This window comes from Sesamum indicum, linkage group LG13 (assembly GCF_026168435.1).
Source record: "Sesamum indicum cultivar Baizhima isolate 11 linkage group LG13, ASM2616843v1, whole genome shotgun sequence".
Taxonomy (NCBI): Eukaryota; Viridiplantae; Streptophyta; class Magnoliopsida; order Lamiales; family Pedaliaceae; genus Sesamum; species Sesamum indicum.
In genome coordinates, this window is record NC_142669.1 from 10,697,661 (window position 1) to 10,719,495 (window position 21,835).

The 21,835-nt window shown below is 34.2% G+C and overlaps 2 protein-coding genes across 2 annotated transcripts; one reads left to right on the forward strand and one right to left on the reverse strand.

Annotated features, from left to right (window-relative positions):
* Positions 1–408: 408 nt before the first annotated feature.
* On the reverse strand, positions 409–6,204 carry CSTF64 (cleavage stimulating factor 64). The gene is made up of 10 exons (XM_011099828.3): positions 5,760–6,204; positions 5,399–5,477; positions 4,292–4,466; positions 4,113–4,146; positions 3,715–3,959; positions 3,355–3,432; positions 3,103–3,138; positions 2,503–3,000; positions 1,919–2,191; positions 409–778 (listed from the first exon to the last, which is right to left on the reverse strand). Exons 1-10 carry the CDS (start codon positions 5,797–5,799, stop codon positions 641–643), a joined length of 1,596 nt encoding a protein of 531 aa, XP_011098130.1. The 5' UTR covers positions 5,800–6,204; the 3' UTR covers positions 409–640.
* A 3,781-nt stretch (positions 6,205–9,985) lies between these two features.
* Positions 9,986–10,942, forward strand: LOC105177073 (uncharacterized). Its single transcript, XM_011100095.2, has 2 exons — positions 9,986–10,270; positions 10,361–10,942. The coding sequence occupies exons 1-2, from the start codon at positions 9,986–9,988 to the stop codon at positions 10,940–10,942; spliced, it is 867 nt and encodes a 288-aa protein (XP_011098397.2).
* The last annotated feature ends 10,893 nt before the right edge of the window (positions 10,943–21,835 follow it).

Consider the following 21,835-nt stretch of genomic DNA (forward strand, 5'->3'; position numbering starts at 1 on the left):
GGCAAAGTCGGGTTGATTCCTGTAATTTTGTACGTTGATTATATTGTGTTGATAATCTATACATTGTGCGTGATGTTGGTTTGAAAATCTTATTCAGAACAAAATCAAACACAAACGCTTGAAAGTGAGAGCCAAAGGCTGACTGGTTGTGGACAAACCAAGCCACACACAGGCGGAAAACTAGTAGCAGTAAGAACAGTGGTACCAAATTTCAAATTGGAGTCTTTCATCTAAATTCTCTGCTTAAACTCAAATATATTAATACAAAGGTAGCCTTAAATAAGCTTCAATCATAACAACAATCTAAGGCATGCGGCCAAAAACATTGGCGACAAACAGTACAAAAACAACGACATAAGCGAACTCGAGAAATACTATTAAGAGCTTATGATTAAACAAAGCAAAAGATGAAGAGGAAAGCCAAAATTTCTATTCCTTTACATGTTCTGTTCATCTCAATCGTAACAAGAAGTTTGTAGTGTTACATGAATGCCACGACTCCCGTGCATCTAGACCTAATAATCACTTTACAATGTAAAATTGATTCAGTAAAAAATTGCCCGTTTTCATCCTCAACATACTAGAGAGGAGAAATAAACCTTTTGGTTGGGTAGGGGAACTAATACTGTAATACATGAAACTAGGTTGCCTGCCGGAGCATCTGCTGAAGTTGAATCACTTGCTGCTGCTGGTCCGGTGGCAGGGAACTTAGCTGCTCTGGTGTCAGATTCAGCACTTGCTGAAGCAGTGTAGAATCTACATCTGGCGGAAGTTGCATCTGTCAACAAATGAAAAAATTATATCAAATATTTCTACTGTAGATTTTAAGAACTTACTCCCAAAGAGAAATAACTGTATGAACATTTTCTAGCTAACATAAATATATACATATATATGTGTGTGTGTATGAAAGAGAGAGAGAGGGGGAGAGAGGGAGAGAGAGAGAGAGAGAGAGAGAGATTCTTTTACCACCTGACTAGGAAAGCCATGCTAATGAAGAACAAAGAGCCAAACAATGGATCCTTATAACCCATCTTGAAATATGTTACATTTAGACTAAAAAACGAATTTAATCTGACTACAATGTAGGTAGCTAGAGAAATTAAAAAATACATCAAAACAACGTGCATGTTCATGTTTTTATCTTTAATGATCTAACAGTAAAAAGTAAGTCATAGCATGCCAGAATGAGAAAGAATCAGGTAATTGTGCTACTTGAGGCATTAATCACGTTCCCACCAAAACACCCAATATATTATCATTGGAAATATAATTATTAAACAAAAGAGACAAGAATTCCATAAATCGAGTCTTCTATAAAATTCAATTATTTTTTCAAGATATTGAAAAACTCTTAAATCAAATCATAATCTTCATCCAAAAGCATTTTCCTTCTTAATGCATGCACATTGATTCATCCCAGAAACGTGCAAGTCTCATTTTTGTTTCAGATTTATGCAAAGTGTTTAAATTACTATATGAAAAGATATCCTACAACTTCTTGATGTTCAATAGATATTATTTGAAATGAAAGCATCAACATGGAGAAGATAAATTTCCAACCAGATTAAACAATGCCTGAGTCCAAGTATGTGATCAATGATATGCCATTATTGTCAGCTGCAAGTGTGTAATCATGCAAAGGCTTAAGATAAAATCCATAAAATAAGTAAGCAACTCCAAGTTGTACTTTGATTTGATAAATATTAAGCAACTAACAGTAATTCCATGGATGAGAAAAGAATATCAGCTAAAGCAAAACTCCTTTTTCATTGATCTAGAGACTTTATCAATATCTAGGCAATTTGAATAATTTAACCATTGGATTCATACATGTCTTAGATGAAGAGACAAAATATAAAATGTTAGAACATTAGAACTATTACCAATGTATGAGAACAATTGTGAGATTAAATACCTGAGAAGCTTGTTTCTCAGAGTTTCGAGTTTCGTCTACTCTGGGAGCTTGTCTTCCTGGAATGTTTGAAGTTGGGAATGGTGCAGACAGAGTGGCTATATTTACAGCCTGTGAAGAAGGGGTAGCCCTTCCCTCATTCAATTTCACCATTTTTGACGCTCTGTCCACTAGGTCCGTGCTGTTGCTAACCATTCTTGTTTTTCCAGGGAGACTTAATGAATGCACTTTCAGATCCATATCCTCCAGAACAGCAGGGGATGTTGAGGAGCTAGGCTGTTAGCAAAAAGTAGAAAGGCACAAAATCATGTTTATGTTGTCCAAAAGTCCAAATCAGACAACTATTTGACACATTTGCATTTAGCATACACCAATAATAGTTGCTATAGTCTATATTTAAGTATTCCAGCGAAATGTATAGGCAAAAGTTTGACAAAGGTATTTCATTATATAAAACATACCCTATTTTCTATCTGAATCAACTAATCTATAGTCTATAACATCTACCCAATAATCTAGCTACATCCACCAATTTTTATCCCAAATTGAATCTATCAACTCCAAAAGTTAGTTTTCAAGTTTGGCACCTGAAAGCCTGCAGCTGAAAATTGTGGGCGTACAAGCACAGAAGGATGTGTGCCGGTGTTCTGAGACATTGGCTGATAATTATAACCTGGATTAGTAGGTGGAACTGAGCCTACATTTTGTGACAAAGGATGTTGCATTTGGTCAAAAGAAGAGGAAGATTGTGGGGTTTGTGGTCCAACTGACAGACCACCAAATGATTGGTGGTGAATAGAGGGAAGAGATGAGACTCCAGATTGCGCAAGTAGTTGACCTTGCTGTAGGACTTGGTTTTGCATTAGTTGTGGACGTTGAATTTGAGATTGTGTAGGAATTTGCTGAACTGCAGCATATTGTTTTGGTACACCAGTGGAAACTCGACTTTCATGTGCATAAGGGAGCACACCCAGTTGCATTTTGTTCTGTGGAAGTGGAGGCAGGCCAGGAAGATTTTGAGCACTTTGCACCAATGACTGCACTGGTTGTGTAGAAGCTTGCCGAATATTTGGCATCTGCTGCAACTGCATAGTTCAAAGAATAAAATGCACTACCTTAACCTCTAATAGCTTGTTACAGAAAACATATGGATGAAGGAGAAAAAACTCTGAATGAATAGAACAAACCATTTGTTGGGGCACCATCCCTAGCATAATCTGGGCCTGCATCAAAATCAAATAAGTAGTAAATTTACATAGAATGTTGCATGTAGAATCCAAATGAAGAATGGACTATACGATAAATATCATTTCATATAATCCTAACAGATCAGAATAAGCATCCAACTCTCTAGAATATGATATTAAACTTACAACTGCTTAATACAAGATAACGGCAGTAAGAAGCCTATAACATATAAAAAAGAAGCTGAGAAAAACCTGAAAAAGAGCTTTTGGCAAGGTTGGGATGGCTAGTAAGAGCTGTCGAGCTTGTTCTTTATTTTGTGTAGCCACTGTCTGTCAATGTATACAGTTGCACCATATCAGTAATCCATAAAACTGAGATAGACCCCATGAAATAATGTGTGGTCTGTCATCTACTTCTCAGAGTCATTTGTCATACTTGCTGTAGCGTCTTTCTGTTTATATGGATGTAAATTAATACCTTCATTTTCACCTAGGATTTGTTTTGTTTACCTTTCTTTAAAAACCTAAAGCACCTTGTACCAAGTTCAGCAATTTATCCGGTTAAATCTGAGGTATCTGATAGTCTAATCTTAATCACGATCAGAGGCCTACCTTGATTTCAGACACAATTTCCATCAGCTGACTCCTTGACATTTTGGCCAAATGACGAGTCAGAGGATCAGTGCCCAACAAGGATTGCCTTTGCAATCCTATCTGACCTGATGTGCTAGCAGTCTGAGCAGATCCAAGTGCTCCAGCCATGACAGTTGCAGCTGCCATAGCAACTGAATCACCTATTGGCTGGTGAAGACTGGGATGTCCAAGGAGTGCTTGACCCCCAAATTGTCTTGAAGCATCTGCAATATATCATTGTAAATGCGCACTGAACACTATAAATTGAATGAAAAGGGTACAGCAGAAATTGAATTTTAAGATATTAATGACTTCCTAACTTTCTATCTTTTCAGGCAGAATTGATGCAAAATCAGAAAATTCAAATATTTCATTACCAGCATTTGGAAAAACACCAGGGCCACCACGCCCCTACAAGAAAACACCATTGTCAAGAAGTTTAAGATGTTGGCACTCAATATGTTTCAACCAAAATACTGAATTGACTAAGAAACATATAAAAACATGATTATGTTCATGCACTCACATAAACGAGCCAGACTAATAAATGACTTACCTGTTCACGGTTCCTGTCAGCATTCTTGTCATTCTCAGCAAAGTCAACTCTCAGCTGCCGTCCATTTATCTCATAGCCCTGAAGATTACGACGAGCACTTAGAGCTGTCTCTTCATCCTTGTACTCACAGAACCCATAACCCTTTGGTTTCCCAGTTTCTCTATCAATAACTAATCTGAAGTAGCGAAAAACAGGATAACTCATGTATGCCTTTAATTAATGGCAATAATAATTCGACAAATGGAACATTTACCTTAAGAAATGATACCGGAATTAAAAATATCAATATCCTTTTTAGTTCCCAACAATAGTTCTTGGAAAGGTGTTTGAAAATCAATCAGAAGCAGAATCTTTTTACACAAAGAATTAAATTATCCATATTGTAAGTTAAGGGCTGTGACAGCAGGAAAAAGCAATTTGCAAACTTTTTATAATGGTGCGTCAGCAGGGCTAGAAATGTTTCTTATCAATGTTATTTAGAAAGGCCATCCTCGTTATACCAATAGACTAGCTAATCAAGCTATATGAACTCTGTGTACCATAATTAGGTAATGCATCTGCAAGCTATTAATTGGCGTGCAAGCCATTGAAGATGCTCGCCTCCTGTGTTTTCTTCTAGAACTATTCAGCTCGCTGAAGAAAGATCCCTTCTTCTATTTAAAATATCTGCTTTATGAAAACCTTAAGTCTCATTCCGACAGCACTAAATCTCAGTACAATTCTACCAAGTAAATCATCTCAAGATTGCTCGCTTCCTACTTATAATTTAATTCAGCTAACAGCCCTATGAAATTTTAGCATTTGGTAACCAGAATCATAAAATATTGCCATCAAATAAGAACTATACTTTTTATTCCTTCTTTTCTATTTATTGAAACTCAAAATATAAAAAATAGAAATGTCTTGAGTCCATCGGTAACTACACAAATCGACTTGATGCAATATCCAGTCAATTCTGCCTACAAATTGCAACCAATCTAAAATCTGGTTAGTACTACTTTTTGGTGCAGCTATAATTCGATTGAACTCTCAATCCTGAAAAACAAGGATAGAGGAAAGAAGAAAAAGAAGAGAGCCAGGAGTTCCCCGGGTTCGAAGTGAACTCACCTGAAGGAAACAACAGGGCCGACCTCCTCACATATTTGAATAAGCTGCTCTTCAGTAGCATCATAAGGTATATTCCCAACTATATACAGAAACCATTTTTCATCAGTTAAAAGCCTAGATTTCAACCCTGTAAGTATCAACAACACAAGCATAGTCCTACGGCAGAGAAAAGAAATCCCCCATTCTTGAGAACCAAATATGAGGTACAAATTCAAGCAACTTATTCCCCTCAGAACTAACGGTTGCGGCTGAATCAAAAAAACCAAAATTATAGCATCACACATTCTGAAAACGGTCAATCCGACGAAGTCACGGTTTATATGTAAGAGTAATAGAGACAGCAAGACAAAAATTTACTAACCAAAAACGCATCGATGCTGGGATTGAGAATTGGCGGCCATGAAACGAAATGATGTCTCAGAAGATTAAGAAGAAACTGAAGCTGCAACCAGGGCAAAAATCAGAATTCGGAGTCAGCTTCATCTCTTTCCTTTATTTCCCACTATCAATTGCAATCCCTCCGCACTCCCACAACGCTTCTTAATCCAACCGACGATTCCCACTAGTATTACAAATCTCTGCACTCTTGTGTATTGGGGAAACCTTAACCTAAATCAAGAAGAAATCTAGAAAAAAGGGAACCAGGAGCGATGAATCTTGTTCTTATTTAGTACTACAATCACTTCTATTTTATCTACAAATCAAAACTGGGGGAAAAGGTTTAGATTGAGACAGAGATTGAGAGGGAGTTCGCATGGCGCCCTTGCCCTCCATAGATTTCCACCTCCAATTCGGGCTTGTCACAAGTTGCCCCAATAAACCCTTTTTGGTTTCAGGTAAATTAAGCCCAGTGGACATGCAGGCCCAATACAAATATGGGCCTCACTTCTTTGCAGTAGTTATAGGTACTTTTATTTTGTTCTTGTTAAGTAAAGATTTAAATGATTAATTTGATGCTGAGAAGCTTTATCAAGATACTAAATTTACATCATTGAAAGTAATGGAAATGTCATCCTTCAAAGCTCTATTGCCCAAAAACAACTCATTTGAGTTTGATTTCAGATGATACTTTTGATGATTCTTGTCTTCGAAAATCAATTAATGAGATTGATGTTGTAGTGAAAGATAGAGTTAGAATGAAATATTTGTTAAAAAGTACGTGTCGACGAATTAAACAAAATTTTCCTAAAAACCAATATGGAAATGAATGAAGGATTTCGAAATTGTGTGGTTCAACAACGATAATTGGTCAGTGTATATATAGTGTGGTAAAAGATACAATATTTTATTTGTATTATATTATCTTTTTAAAGGATTCAAAACTGTGCAAAATATGAGGGTGATGTCTTTTCAAAAATTGAATTTAGCCATTAGAAAATGGTAACCAACACCTTCGAAAAGCATGCGGGCAGGATTGGTAGTGTTTACAATTGTGGCGAGACTTCAAGTAGAGGATTTTATGAACTAAAGACAGAGTGTATCTCATGTCTTTTTATCTCAAGATCAAAAGACGAAGGAAGCCTATCAAACTCGAGGGCTGTGTTTGGATTCCAATTTTGGCCCATTCCCGAGATGGGCCAAAAACAAAGCAATGTTTGGTTTTCCTTTTTACACCTTCACTAGGTGTAAAACAAAAATTGGGCTACTACCCTATTTTGTTTTTTTTTTTTTTTTATAGGTCTAGCCCATGTTTTTTAATATGTAAAAGGGTTTTTTAATCTGAAAATTGCAGTCATTGTCTTCAAGGTTATCGTCTTCAACCTTTCCTCCTTGGGTACTCTGCTCTACTCCCCCAGGTCCATCAAATTCTAACTCAATTCTCCATCATCAAATTCAAATGTATAAACAAACAATCATTCCATCAATTCCCCAATAACTAATCTCCATACATATATAGACCTTCTTCAATATTAACTATTAACCCATGGGCGCTTCACAATCTGCTCAAGTTCCCTCTGAAGACGAACACCAAGAACCCGAAGAAGAAGACGACGACGATGTCACCCCACGCATGGGCCCTTCCATCAAGGTCTCTTCCCCTACAATGTCCTCGCCCCCCCTCCCCCACCCCCCACCCACTTCCACCGTTCCTTCTCCGTTGGCCCCGCCGACGAAGATCGCGCCCTCACCGAGGTTTACTTGAATAGCCACGGCGAGTGCCACATGAATTAGCCACGGCGAGTGCCGACAATTTCTTGTTTTTTTACTTTAATTGCACGATTTCTTCCATTCAAATTCTGATTTCTGAATTTTCTGTTGTCTTCAGAGTTGGGTGTGGATGTATACATACTGAAAAGTTTGTCGGTTCAACAGTATTTGCCTTAAATTATTGTCTGCGGTGATATGATATTTCACATGTGCACAGTGCTTTATTTCTTTAAATTGTTGTCAGATTTTCACCTTTTCCTGCTGTTCCTGTTGATTCATACATTAAATAGTGATTCAATAATGCATCTACAATAATCTGCACAGCGAGGTGTATGTCTATATATACAATATATAGTGCGATAAAAACACCACATTGAAGCTTTCATTGTTAATTCAGATCTCATTTTACTCAGTTTTTGAAGCTGCCAGTAAAAGCGAAATCTCGCTACCTTTTTCCGGTGAGTAAAACTGAATGCCTATATTTGTATTCAATGATGTGTTGTTATTCGCTTCGTAATAATCTGATGTTTGAGATCTGTAGTGATGATTTATGTTTGTTAATGCAGTTATCACTTGGTTAAGTTGCTTTCTATGTTATGTTACTTTCAATTTTGTAGGTGTTGAACATATTTAATGGTTCAATCTTGTTCTGGAAAAGTTTCTTTTATTTGATTGAAATGGTTTTATAAGGAGATTTAACTGTAGGGATGTGGATGTTAACAATGGCGTGTGTTGACTGCAGTGTTTGCTGCTACTTGATTTGTTGTAGATTTGTATAGATGATGGTGTTTTGTGGTCTTAGTTACTGGACGCCTTGTTTAAAAATGGAATTCTTGTGGATTATATTTTTGTCAAATGCAAGCTTTTGGTGCTTAAAACAGCAAACTTCTTCTTCCTTTGGTTTGATGGTGGTGTTGCAATGAGGTTTGAGCAATGTTGTCTAGACACTACTTTAATTCAGCGGTTTCGATGAAAATTAAGGGATTTTCTTGGAAATGCTTATCAGTTTGAGTTCGGTTTGTGCCACTTTGAGGTTTTTGCTCATACTTCTTGTATTTGTCTAACTACATAAAGAGTAGAATTTATGATAGTAGAGGTTTGTTCTGGAAAAGTTTCTTTTATTTGATTGAAATGGTTTTATAAGGAGATTTAACTGTAGGGAAGTGGATTTTAACAATGGTGTGTGTTGACTGTAGTGTTTGCTGCTTCTGGATTTGTTGTAGATTTGTATGGATGATAGTGTTTTGTGGTCTTAGTTACTTGACGCCTTGTTCAAAAAGGGAATTCTTGATGAATTATATTTTTGTCAAATTTTCTTTTGGTACTTAAAACAGCAAACTTCTTTTTCATTTGGTTTGATGGTTGTGTTGCAGTGAGGTTTGAGCAATGTTGTCTAGACACTACTTTAATTCAGTGGTTTAGGTGAAAATTGGATTTTTTTTTGGAAATGCTTATCAGTTTGGTTCGGCTTTAATTGGATCCATACTCTGGAAAAGGGTAAAAAATGATGGTGCGTGCTTTTATGCAATTTAGCGTGCATTTTGGGAAACAATGTGGGGATCATAGTGCTGATGTTGTAAGTAATTATAATTTTTTTTGGAAAAATATTAATGGAATACATAAGAAACTAGAGCTAAACCAAATCAATGAATATGGTATCATTAGAGCTAAACGTTGCTGTTTGACTTTGACGAGGTTATAGCTTATAGCATCCTTAGCCCAACGAAACTTCTCATAGAAAATAAAAAATGAGAGCAAGTTGAGTAATAAACGATAATTTGTGTTGAAATTCAGATGGCTTGTCGCACTTTGCTTCACTTTCATCTCATTGAATTTTTATTTTTAAGTCTTCCATATATTATTATTTTTTATTATACAAATTATATTATATATATAGATATTAAATAAAATAAAAAAATTCAATTAACGAATCTGACCATTTAAATAATCAGTATAAATAATTATAAATGATTTAATGCATGTTTCAGTATAATTATTATCAAATTTATCAAGAAAATGAATACAGAATTATTGTAACACTCGCATAAATAATGATTCAATTATCAATTATTGACAAATGAAGTTTGTTTTCATTCATTCCCCAAAAAACATTACTGAACTACTACATGGAAAAACTAAAAATAATTTCATCTTTTATAATGGTGTTAACCAGATTATTATTTGAAAAAATTCAAGCAATCATCTCGTGGTACCATATGGTTTTATGTTCTAGTAACTCATTAGCGAGATGATTATTGTTTGTTTATAATTCCAACCTTCTGTGATGTGCGGCAGTATTTTTTCTTAAAAATATGTAAACGATTGTAATTAATTGTTACGAAACTTTGATATATAAGACAACCCACAAAGATGCAACACCCAAATGACGCTGGTTCCTCCCACTCATCTCGATACGATAAAGTATTGTGGACCACGGAAATGGAACGCGTGTTCATTGAGATAATGCATGAGGAGTTCATCACACACCGACTCCAATCATCCACATTTCCACCGTCAGTCTGGGCTCGTGTAACTGAGCGAATGAACTCGGTTATGAGTCAGGGTTGTCTTCTTACGACGGTACAGCTTAAGGGCAAACTTAACAGGCTACGTCGTGCTTGGCGTTTGTTAAACGAAATATTGAATAGGGGGACTGGGTGGGGATGGGATTCAGAAAGGAATACCATAACAGACGATGCAGGACGCTTGGAGGAGCTGTATCGGGTAAAAATCTACTCCTGCTGCCTTCTTGATTGCAGTGTCCTTACAGATATGCAAACTAATTACATATCTTGACACTATAAATAAATGCAGGAAAATCCTGAATATAAAAAAATAGTTGAGCATGGGCTTCAACGCTTTGACCTATGTACTGAAATGTTCTCACGAAACACCGCAACTGGTGGGCTCGCGCGTTCGTCATCACAACAACGTCGGACAATCCACAGCACCAACCACATAGACGATGAACAGATGGATGGCACACATTCGGGCAGCCGTCGTTCACGAGATGAGTACGAAGATACAGCATTCTCTCAATCTGTTCCCATGACGTCCCCAGACGAATACTTTTCTTCCCCGGGACCATCGCATGCTTCCGCTGGTCCATCTGGCAGCGGGCGTCGATTCCGACGAGTAGCTAGTGAGTTGCAAGCTAAGAAGTGTGAGACGATGGATAAGTTGAATGAATCACTTCAAGGGAAGATTGACCGAACCGGGCCCAAAGCTACTGAATCAATTGAGCGGTGCGTAGACGAGTTGACAAAGTTTAATGATTTGCCAGATATCATCTTCACCACCGCATTGGAGCGTTTTCACAGTCACAGCACGCGCACGATCTTCTTACGTCTTAATGACGAGAATAAACTCCGATGGTTGTACTCTTTGGGCAAGTGACTGTATTGCTTGATTGTTAGAAAATTGGAATGTTACTGATTTTATTATGTCTATTCGTGCATGTATGTATTACCGATTTAATCATATTGCACTCAATCCAAGTACCCATGCTCGTTAAGTATTTTCATGTCCCCAGCCAACAGACATCTAATGCATGTAACTTACACACTAATTTATCTTGTTTATGTTTAGCAATACATCAACAATCGGATATATGGCAAGCTCGGGAGTTGGTGGAGGTCTAGATTCGAACTCCGCAAGCGAGAGTCCGGGGACCCCAGGGACTCCAGGAAGTAACGAATCTGATGTTCCAGAGGAATTTTACGCATTCAGAGATTTAATATGCCCAGAGTTATTTAGGGAAAATGTGCCACGTAACACATCTTCACTACAAGGAGCAGGATGGGTTGCGGAGATTATGACGACCCCACACCAGGGAAGGTTTTTTGACAACATTCGCATGACCAAGCCATGCTTTTATGCTTTGGTTGATGCATTGACTAGTAGAGGTTTATTGCCTCATGGTCAGACGTCCAGAGTTACCTCAATTGAGGAGGTTGCACTTTTCATGCAAACGGTCGGCATGCATAAAAGGCACCGCGACAATATGGAGCGATTTCAACACTCATTGGAGACTATTAATCGTAGATTCCACCGAGTGCTTTCTGCCTTGTGCGCTATGGCGCCAGAACTAATAACACATCCGAATTTTACAAACACACATCCGAGAGTGGCAAATAACCTAGAATTCTACCCATACTTCAAGGTACGTACCACATCTATCATTATCGTAATATTTCATGCATGCAGCTATACATAATTGTTGAAATTCTTGTAGGATTGCGTTGGAGCGATGGACGGAACGTTGGTACCTGCATGGGTCCCCCAAGTTGACCAAAATCGATACAGGTCGCGGAAAGGCCGCCTAGCACAGAATGTACTAGCAATATGTGATTTCGACATGAATTTCACTTATGTGCATGCTGGGTGGGAAGGAAGTGCGGCCGATGCCCGTGTCCTGGACCATGCAGTTTCACAGGATCGAAATTTTCCTTTCCCTCCAATCGGTGAGCATTGTAATATATAAATTAGATTCCACCAACCTCTAGTTTAAGGACCAATTACGTGGCACTAGCGGTTCTCTTTATGATGATACCTTGTGACAATGCAGGTAAGTATTATTTGGTAGACGCGGGTTTCGCAAACTACCAATGTTTCCTGGCTCCTTATCGAGGAACAAGGTATCACCTACCTGAGTGGAGGGGACAAGGTCGTCGATATCATACCCCACAGGACATGTTTAACCATGCACATTCAAGGTTGAGAAACGTAATTGAACGATGCTTCGGTGTACTGAAAAAACGTTTTCCAATACTACAGTGGGGGATGCCGAGCTACCTTCAGAACCACCAGGTCGATATAGTTATTGCCTGTTGCGCCCTTCATAACTTCATCCGTAAGTTCAGCAACGATGACATCATATTCAACGAACCAGATGAAGATATTCAGACTGACATGGATTCATTCTACCATAGGGGACATCCAACCACTTACGAGATAGAAGCCCAGCGCAACCTTCGAGATAGCATAGCGATGCAAATGTGGGCAGCCAACCATCGAAACTAGCAATGAACGTAGTGGACAGTGTTGATTCATATGTGAACTATTCAAACTACTTTCCTATTGTAACTTTGTCTTGTTTGTGTTACGCTATAATATCATTTAGTATTATTTGCATGAAAAATTATAGATGTGCTTGATTGTTCACATTTGTGAAACTGTTTAGATAGTAGTTTTAAACAAATTGACAGTTTTGTACATTTATCAACTGCACACGTGCTGCGAATTTGCACAATAATTATTTTGCTGACCGTAATTCTTTGCAGCCATGGCATACCGCAGATATCTGGAGAGTGCTGGATTTCCACAGGACGACCACTGGAGTTTAAATATTGAGCAGCGCTTCATGTGGATGATACTTGACGACAACACTCGGGCGCCTATGAGAGACGATGCACTTGCGGAGGCGCAGATGAGTTACTGGGCACGCGCATTACGTAGACATTTTGGATATCCTTATACCCGAGACCAAGTCCGTGATAAATTCTACGAGTTTAAAAATCGATTTCAACAGTTCCACGGCATCACTCAACTACCAGGGATTTATTATGATATAGAAACATTTACTATGGTGTTTCCAGTAGAGCTACAACCACGTGCATTACGGGTACGTCATTTTAGTTCCAATATGATTATAGCTACTTAACCTGTATCGTTTGAAAATACTATTGTAATTTCCAACGCTAACAAATTTATAATTGGACCCTTTTTACAGCGTTTTTCATTTGCTAGACGGTACTATGAGTACCCAGAGCCACATTATCCCAGCATGTTAGAGGTGTGGGGGCCCATCCTGTTGCCAGGTGTTCCTATTGAGGCACAAAGCGAAGCAGGAAATAACGAAAGTGGTAACATCGTGCGTAATCCGGTGAGAGGTAGCGTGGATGCACCTATTGTTGTATCGGATTCTACTGCCCCATCGTTACAGTCACATACGCACGTCGCCAGTTGGGATGCAGTGGACCATGTAGCTCGTGGAGATGGTGGCCCGATTCTAGCACGCAGTACCTCAGTAGCTGCACGACGCAGTATCGACATGGGCTCAGAAGTGGGGGGGATTGGATCGTGGACTGACTACATTCGTCGGATTGGTGTGCAGTCTGATCGGGGTGCCCAGACGTACAGTGAGGGAGACAGCACAGCGCGCTCACCGCGACCACGAGGACTACCACCACACCGTCGTGACGGTCCTTAGGCATACACTGCCGACAGGGAAACTTTCAAGTCGAATATTGATTTAATCATTAAAAAGAAAACAACTAATCGAGTAGTTTGTGTGTGTCAAATGCATTAGTTTCTTATATATCGTGCAGTTGTGTAATTACATTTTCATCATTCCCCAAAAATTGACAGCCTTGTATGTCATGATTAAAAATAATTTTAATTGTTCTGCTTTTGACTAATCAATGCTTGTGGATTAAACTTTGATTATTTACATATTTTGGAATCAATATAGTTTTCTATTTGAACGATTTTTTTTTTTCAAAATTTGAACCGTGTGGACACTGTATAATTACTGCATGCGTAATGCAAGTACTTATTATTTGATTTATCAATTAAATATTTTCACCGCGAATATAAAGGCGGATGAAATGATTTTCAACATAATACTGTAGTGCATGTAATTATTTATTTAATTTTTAATTATTATTTAATATAAAGTAATAAACTCCACACCAAAACAGATGAGATATAGTGAATTTTTTTAAATTATCTATATAATGTATATTATATATTATTTAATATATATGCTATATGTTAAATCTAAGCAACAATTATACATAAAAATAATTTTTAACTTACAAAAATATTGATATTAAAAATATTTACTATCAGTGATACTGACTAAAAATATATTAAAATTTTCTACCTCAAGAAATTACTTAGTTTTGTATATTGCGGATAATACACCAGTACTATGTACGAAATTCATATTTTTTATTACTTTAATTATCTATTATAATTAATCAATCCGAATACAAAACAAACGAATGTATTTTCATCACATTACTATACTTCAATTTACTAAATATTAATTTCAAATTTTTTGAACTTACACTATTTTAATATTTCGAACTCAAAATTTTTAATACTTATGTGAAATATTTGAGAAATTTGAAAATTGAGAAAAATATACAAATAATACGTACTTAAAAACAAATATCTATTATTCAAATGTTTATATATTATATTTTTGTTAGTCCAAATTGTAGGTGTAACAAGATCTAATTCGAGATAATATTACAGTGCAGTAAATTATTCATTAAATTTGTAATTATTATTTAAAATATTACAAAAAAATATTTAACAAAGATAATTACTTAATTTAAATATATATACTATATTTCACTAACAAACAAACTATTATATACATACACAATTATATTAATAAATATATACAAAAAAGACATGATTTGACATCAAACAGTAATTTGTCTCCTATATCCCAACATCAAACATACACCACTTATTTTAAACTATTTTATATTATATCAAAACACAAATCCAAACATACCATCTATCTCAAACACATACTTATTTATCTTTATTTTTCTCTCTCTATCTCCAAAACACAAAACCAAAACACCAAATTACAAATCCAAACACAATGGAGTTGTTTTTGCTTTATATTTTGCGAAACTTTTATTAATACAAGATTATATTTTTCATGGTTATAATGAGTCGGCTACCTCCAGAGACGCATAATTGATACGGGATGAAGGTTGATAGTGTTGTGAGTGTGCTTAAAGAAAATGCTCTAGATTGAAAGGGCAAGGATAAAATGGAACCTCAAATATAAGAGGTCAATTTCATGGTTTGAAAACACAAACTCAGAAGGAAAATACATTTGCTTTATATATCCATTGTTTGCCCACCAGGTACAATTAGTGGTTCTTTCTATTGCAATAATATTTTGACTTTTTGTGACTTTTTTCAATTAGATTAGTATAATTGTGAATGTCGTGGGTGCTTCATGTAAAAGAAGATATGCATTGTTTCAAAATCGTCATAATAGTATCATGACCATTTTAGTCATTTTATCAATAAAAAATCTTATTATGCCAAACACCCTAACATTTTATAAGATATTTCACATTTTATTTTATTCAAATACTTTAGAAACTTATTTTTAAAATAAGATCCAACATCTTATAAGCTCTTAAAACATCTTATAAAATTAGGAGCTTATAAGATGTTCTTAAAAAACTTAGTCAAGAAAGCGATTGATGTCCACTGGTCTCTTGTAAGAGCCCCACTAGGCCACATAGAGTTAGTACACACTAAGAGTGTATTAATTTGATAATATACGTTCTATCTTAGAGATAATTCAAGAAAATTAATAACTTTTTCTCCTATCTTAGTTTCTCTCCAAAAATTATCTACCACTACTCTCTCTATTCTCCATCTTTGTTCTTCTTTTCAAGTTAAGAACAAAGTAAGATTTGATTTACTAATTGATAGTGTTATCAGATCTATTTCTTCCAACGTAATTAGATCTTATTGCAAGATCTTAAACCACTTAGCTGGGGGGTTGGGAATTCTGCTTTCAGTATGTGGTGTGGACGAACATAGAGGGGCTCTACATTTGATTCATGCATGAATGGTGATCTGGAGAAGAAAAACACATGTGGCAGATCATAATATAAAATTGGAACGGTATAAATCTCGTGGTTAGATTTTGTAATTTTCGATTTTACCTAAGCCATTGAAAATGTGTCTAGCATGAGTATTTTATTTTTTGTTTATGTTTTAAGTATCAAACACCTGGGAATCAACCCCTTTGATTCGATTTAAATTGTTACATTCCGATGTGATTTTATTTTCCCAAGCCATACTGATTCCTTTCGTGAACCCATTCAATGGGATTGTATTAGCTTGGTTGCTTGTGAATTAATATAAATATGAGTGAATGAAATTATTCATATAGGGGACGCATTGCTAGCCTCGAGGAAAAAGAGAAAAATGGAAAGAAAGAAATGAAAAAAAAAAAAAACAAGAGATAGAAAAATGATGAAACGGAAAGCTGAAAAAAAATTTGAGGAGTTTGAATAATTAAAGCACTTGAATTGAGTCGAAGGAGAAATGAGTTGGAAAAACAAACAATTAGGTTGACATCATTCTTTTGAATTCATAAGCCATAATTCGACCCGTTCATTTTACCATACCTTGTCCTAAGCCCATTACACCCATGTAAAGACCCTTTGTTCGTACATTAACTTGCATTTCATTAGTGGTGGAGAATTGATTCATAAGCAAGTCTGGGGCAATGATACTCTATATTTTGATTTGAGTACAACCCAATTTCTTAAACACTTTTTCGGATGACCATAGTGACACCTTTGTGTGGAATTTGTGCTGTTAATGGTTATTCTCAGTATTTCTATCTCTTTCTGAACTATTAAAACATATTAGTGTAGGAGATATACTTGACTGACATGAAGAAAAATTTGGAAATTGGATATTTGGATAATTCTTATCTTTTGGATCGAGACATGCTTGAAGACAAGCATGATGTCGGTGTGGGGGAATTTGATAGGAGATATTTAGTTACTCATACGCATGCTTAATTCGAGTGTTTAAAAAGGATTTATCGCAAAGATATTTGAATTATACATGTTCTGAATGAAGGAGCCATGATGACAAGTTTTGAAGAAAAGAAAATACAAAAAGGCCCAAGTTGAGTTGGAAAGTCTTTTAAGAGAAGAAAATGGAAAAACAGGTTTGAGCACTCAATAGGGTGTAATCACGCCGTATTAAATGCTCAAACCCATAGGTAAGAAAGCAAGCTATTTGGATAGTTTTTATGTTGAGATTTATTTTCTTTCACTACACAAAACGCAAAAAGAAAGGTGCAAGGCGTCCAATGGCTTGAGATTGGAGTTAGAGGCGGCGGGAAACTGAGTTCGTGTGAGGAGTTGAAGGACATCAGCACGATTAGTCTGTTTTTCTTCTCTTTCTATCTAGTCTATGTTTCATATAGAATTATTTGTTTTCCCACAAGTATATTGCAGAACTGATTTCTAGTTCTGATTCAAGGAACATTGAATATAATTGTCTTGATTAGGTCTTTGGATTTATCTGATTTCATCGAGTATTGTTTGTCTTGATTTGATCATTTATGAAATAATTATTATTAATATGCATGATTTGCTTGTAAGGACTAGAAAACGAGGTTAGATAATTGTAGCTATCTCAATTATTCGATACAGGTTTAACTGTTTCTCAAATGCAAATGCTATTATCGAATTGACGTGGAATATTATTGTGCCCAGTCTATATCATAATAAGTTTTGAGTTAGATGTTTGTGTCAAATTAATTACATTAGAAAAATGAGAATTATTACGACTATCTTAATACATCTCAAAGTGAAATCCTTAGTTGTGAATTAATTATTTGTACTAATGATTGACTGATACACTCCATTCAATTGGAATTCCTCTCTATTGATTGCATCCTAGTTATTTATTCTTGCTTTCAATTTAATTTAGCTAAATTAGTCAATTAATTCTCAAACGCAAACCTCCCAAGATGGTCACTACAACTAGACTAAGAAAATAATTCATAGGATTCGACTTGGCTTTGCTGCGGCTATAGCTTTTAATCAGTAGTTAATTTTAACAGTTTTGACGATTGATTATGCCGTCGTCATATGTGCGGCCCAACTTCATTTATTATGGACGGTTTGTGGGCTTTGTCCGTGACATGCATATAAAGCTAAATGAACTTTGCTTGGCTTTGAATAAGATTGTCCTCTACCATAGATGATAGGCCCACCAATTAGTTTGCTGGTTATTTATTTCAACATTAGTTTTATAAGTATATAGTTTACATTTGTCATCCTGTTAGAATCTATTTAATAATTTTATCTTTTAAAAAGAAAAATTTCACATTAAAGACAAAATGATTGAATGTACTAATTTACCTAAAAAGTTATATATAATATGCACGTGACCGGCTTTTTTCCTTGTCGGAATACCTAACTTAACTTATGATATTGGCATGTCAATTTTTGTAATTATACCACAAAATTATACATAAAAAACATCACATTATATTGATTTCAACCAAATTACTATTGGATGAGGAGCCAAACATTTGTCTATTATATAAAACATTTATTCTAACAAAACTTGATTAAAAGTTTCATTGGAATATTTAATTTAGGATTTAATACAATTTATCTCTATGTGATATTATAAATGAACAAATTATCTCTTATGAAAAAATAATAGCAATTTATTTCTCTATATTTTTTTAAAATAAAGTAATTTGTCTTCCTGTTTAAGGAGGTAGATTGCTTTATTTTGAAAAACAAATGAGGTAAATTGCCGTATTTTAAAAATATAAGGAGGTAAATTATTATTTTTTTCATAAGGGGATAGTTTGCTCATTTGCAATATCACAAGGGAATTGTTTGCATTTCTCCCCTTTAATTTAGGATAAATTGCATAACACCCACCACATGTTTTGGTGAAATAGAGAGAAACCCCCCTATATTAATTTTATAGGCAAAAAGCCCCTTGTGGTTTATAAGATACAGCAAAAAAAAACCCTCTCCCATAAAAACTAACGGGGACTGTCTGACACTTGCCAATTGTGCGAGTGGGCTTCATTTTTAACCTTTTTTTTAGGTTACTTTAAGTGTATGATGTTCATTTTACTCATACTTAAATATATTTTAAATTAATTTATTTATATTATTATTTTATTTACATATGTTTGATTTATTTAAATTATTTACTTAGTCCAAATATATTATAATAAATCATAGGATAAATGTTGTATTTGATCATTTAAATTTTTGTTTAAAATCACTTTAATCCCTCAAGTTTATTTTTTAACTTTAACATCCCTAAACTTTAATTTTTTTCTCATTTTGTTCCCTTTGACCATTTTTCAGCAAAAATACAGCTCAAGTTTGACTTTTTGGAGGGTAAAATGATCAATAAATTTGATTTTATCACTTTAGTCCTTAAGTTTATAAAATTATGAAATTAGTCCTTTTTTATAAAGGAAACCATTTTTTTATATTTTATATGGTGAATGATATAATTATCTTGTATGAAAAATAAAAACTTTAAACTCTTGTGAATATAATATCATCATATTGCTTAACTCAAAATAAAATAGTCTCTGTCTCTCTTCACTTTCAAAGTGGCCAAAAAAATCAAAATTATAAATAAATTTTATAAAACTTATCTAATTTAAAAATATAATTAAAAAATTTTAAGTCCGTGTTTTAATCTATGTCTAATAAAATTAAATCTTAATAATGTTATTAAATATTAATAACTATGGTTTTGAAGAAAAAGTTGGTGGAATGTACTTTTAATTAGATTATTTGGTAGATTTAAAATATATATAACATTCATTTTAAGTAGTTTTTATAGATCTTTTCTATAAAATGTGACTATATATTTGGAGAAAACCTCTTAAAATGAATATTATAAGCATATTCTACCAATTTTTTGTTCGAAAACCATAACATTTAATAAATATGGTTAAGATTTAACTTTTTTATACTTATCTTTAACTCTTAAAACGAAAAATTACTAATTTAGAATTTTTTTATTATATTTTCATATTAGATAAGTTTATGAAATTTATTCACAACTTTGGTATTTTTTAACTACTAAAAAAAAGAGACTATTTGTTTTAAGTTAAGCAATATACTATTATTAATTCACAAGAGTTCAAAGTTTTCATTATTCACATAAGATAAGTACGACATATCAGCATAAAATAATATAAAGAATTTATTTTTTCTTGTAAAAAGAAATTAATTTGATAAATTTACAAACTTAAGGGACTAATATGATATAATTAAATTTTGTACCCTCCAAAAAGTAAAAATTTCGGGTAATTTTTTGCTGAAAAATGGTCAAAAGGACCAAATTGAGACAAAATGCAAAGTTTAAAAATGCTAAAGTCAAGAAATGAATTTGAGGGATTAAAGTAATTCTAAACGAAAACTTAATGACCAAATATAGTATTTACCCTAAATTATATTTATTTATGAAATATATTAATTTAAGTATAAAAGCACTTAAAAAGTATATAAATTTTTTAAAACTTAAAATTTTGAATTTAAAAAACACAATTTAAATTTAATATAGTAAAATTCACTTTTTCAAACTAAAAATTTATATGCAATATAAAAGTCACTTATAATAATTATATATTATTAACTCAATTAAATTATTATTAATTTAAATATATTTTATTTATTATAAATATACTAATTAAATATCAAAATACCAATAATTTAAGTTATATTATTTATTATAAATAATTTTTAAAATAAATATTTAAATTAGTTAATATTTAAAATTTAGAAAAAATAAATTAATTTTACTTTATTTTAATTTTTTTTTCTATCTTCTTCATAGTGGCCAGCGACAACGTCTGATAGAGGCCACCCTTCTTCTTTGGGCGACCACCGTCACCCAAGTCTAGGCTATAGGGGCGACGTTGCCCTAGACCTAGGTGATGACAGTTGTCCCAATCCAAATTTTTCGTCTTGAATTTGGCTGCCACCCATTCCAAAAGGGAGCGATGGTAGTGAGGACAAGGTTGCCCCTACCAAAAGGGGTAGCAGCGGGGTCGCCCCCTTCTGCAGGGGCGATGTCGTCGTTGCCCTTTTGTGAACGGGCGACGGTAGCTTCACTGCCCACGTAGGCAGCGGCTATTACCCCTACAGATATATATATTATATATAAATATATATAAATAATTTTTTTAAAATTATTTAAAATTTGGACCTTCATTTTATACATTTGAAGATCAATAGTTGTTATTAGAAGAGTATAACTAACAATTCAGCAAAAAATTACCGCCGCTAAACTTATCTAACGGAAAGAGAGAGTATGCAATATTTTAGAAAATATGGAGTGTTTTTATCTTTTTCTTAACATAGAAAAGTTTTTAGTTAAAATTTAAAAATATAAGTGGATTTTATGCATTTAATTTATATTGTTTGAACCAGTCTTGTTGACCAAGAAAAGCAAACATTTTCAATATATAAAAATAAAAAATATATAGTCTATATATTTTCAATATATGTTCTACATTTCACAATCATAATCTAAAACGTTTACTTCATCTTTTTAAAAAACAGAGGATATTTTATTAATTTTTTTGCTCATTTTTTACGTAAAAATAAAAATATATAGTCTATACCAACTCAAACAAGATAAATATAAAAAAGAAAAATAATAAATTATTGCAATTTGAAATTATTTATAAAACTACGAAGCGTGAAAACGTCCTGT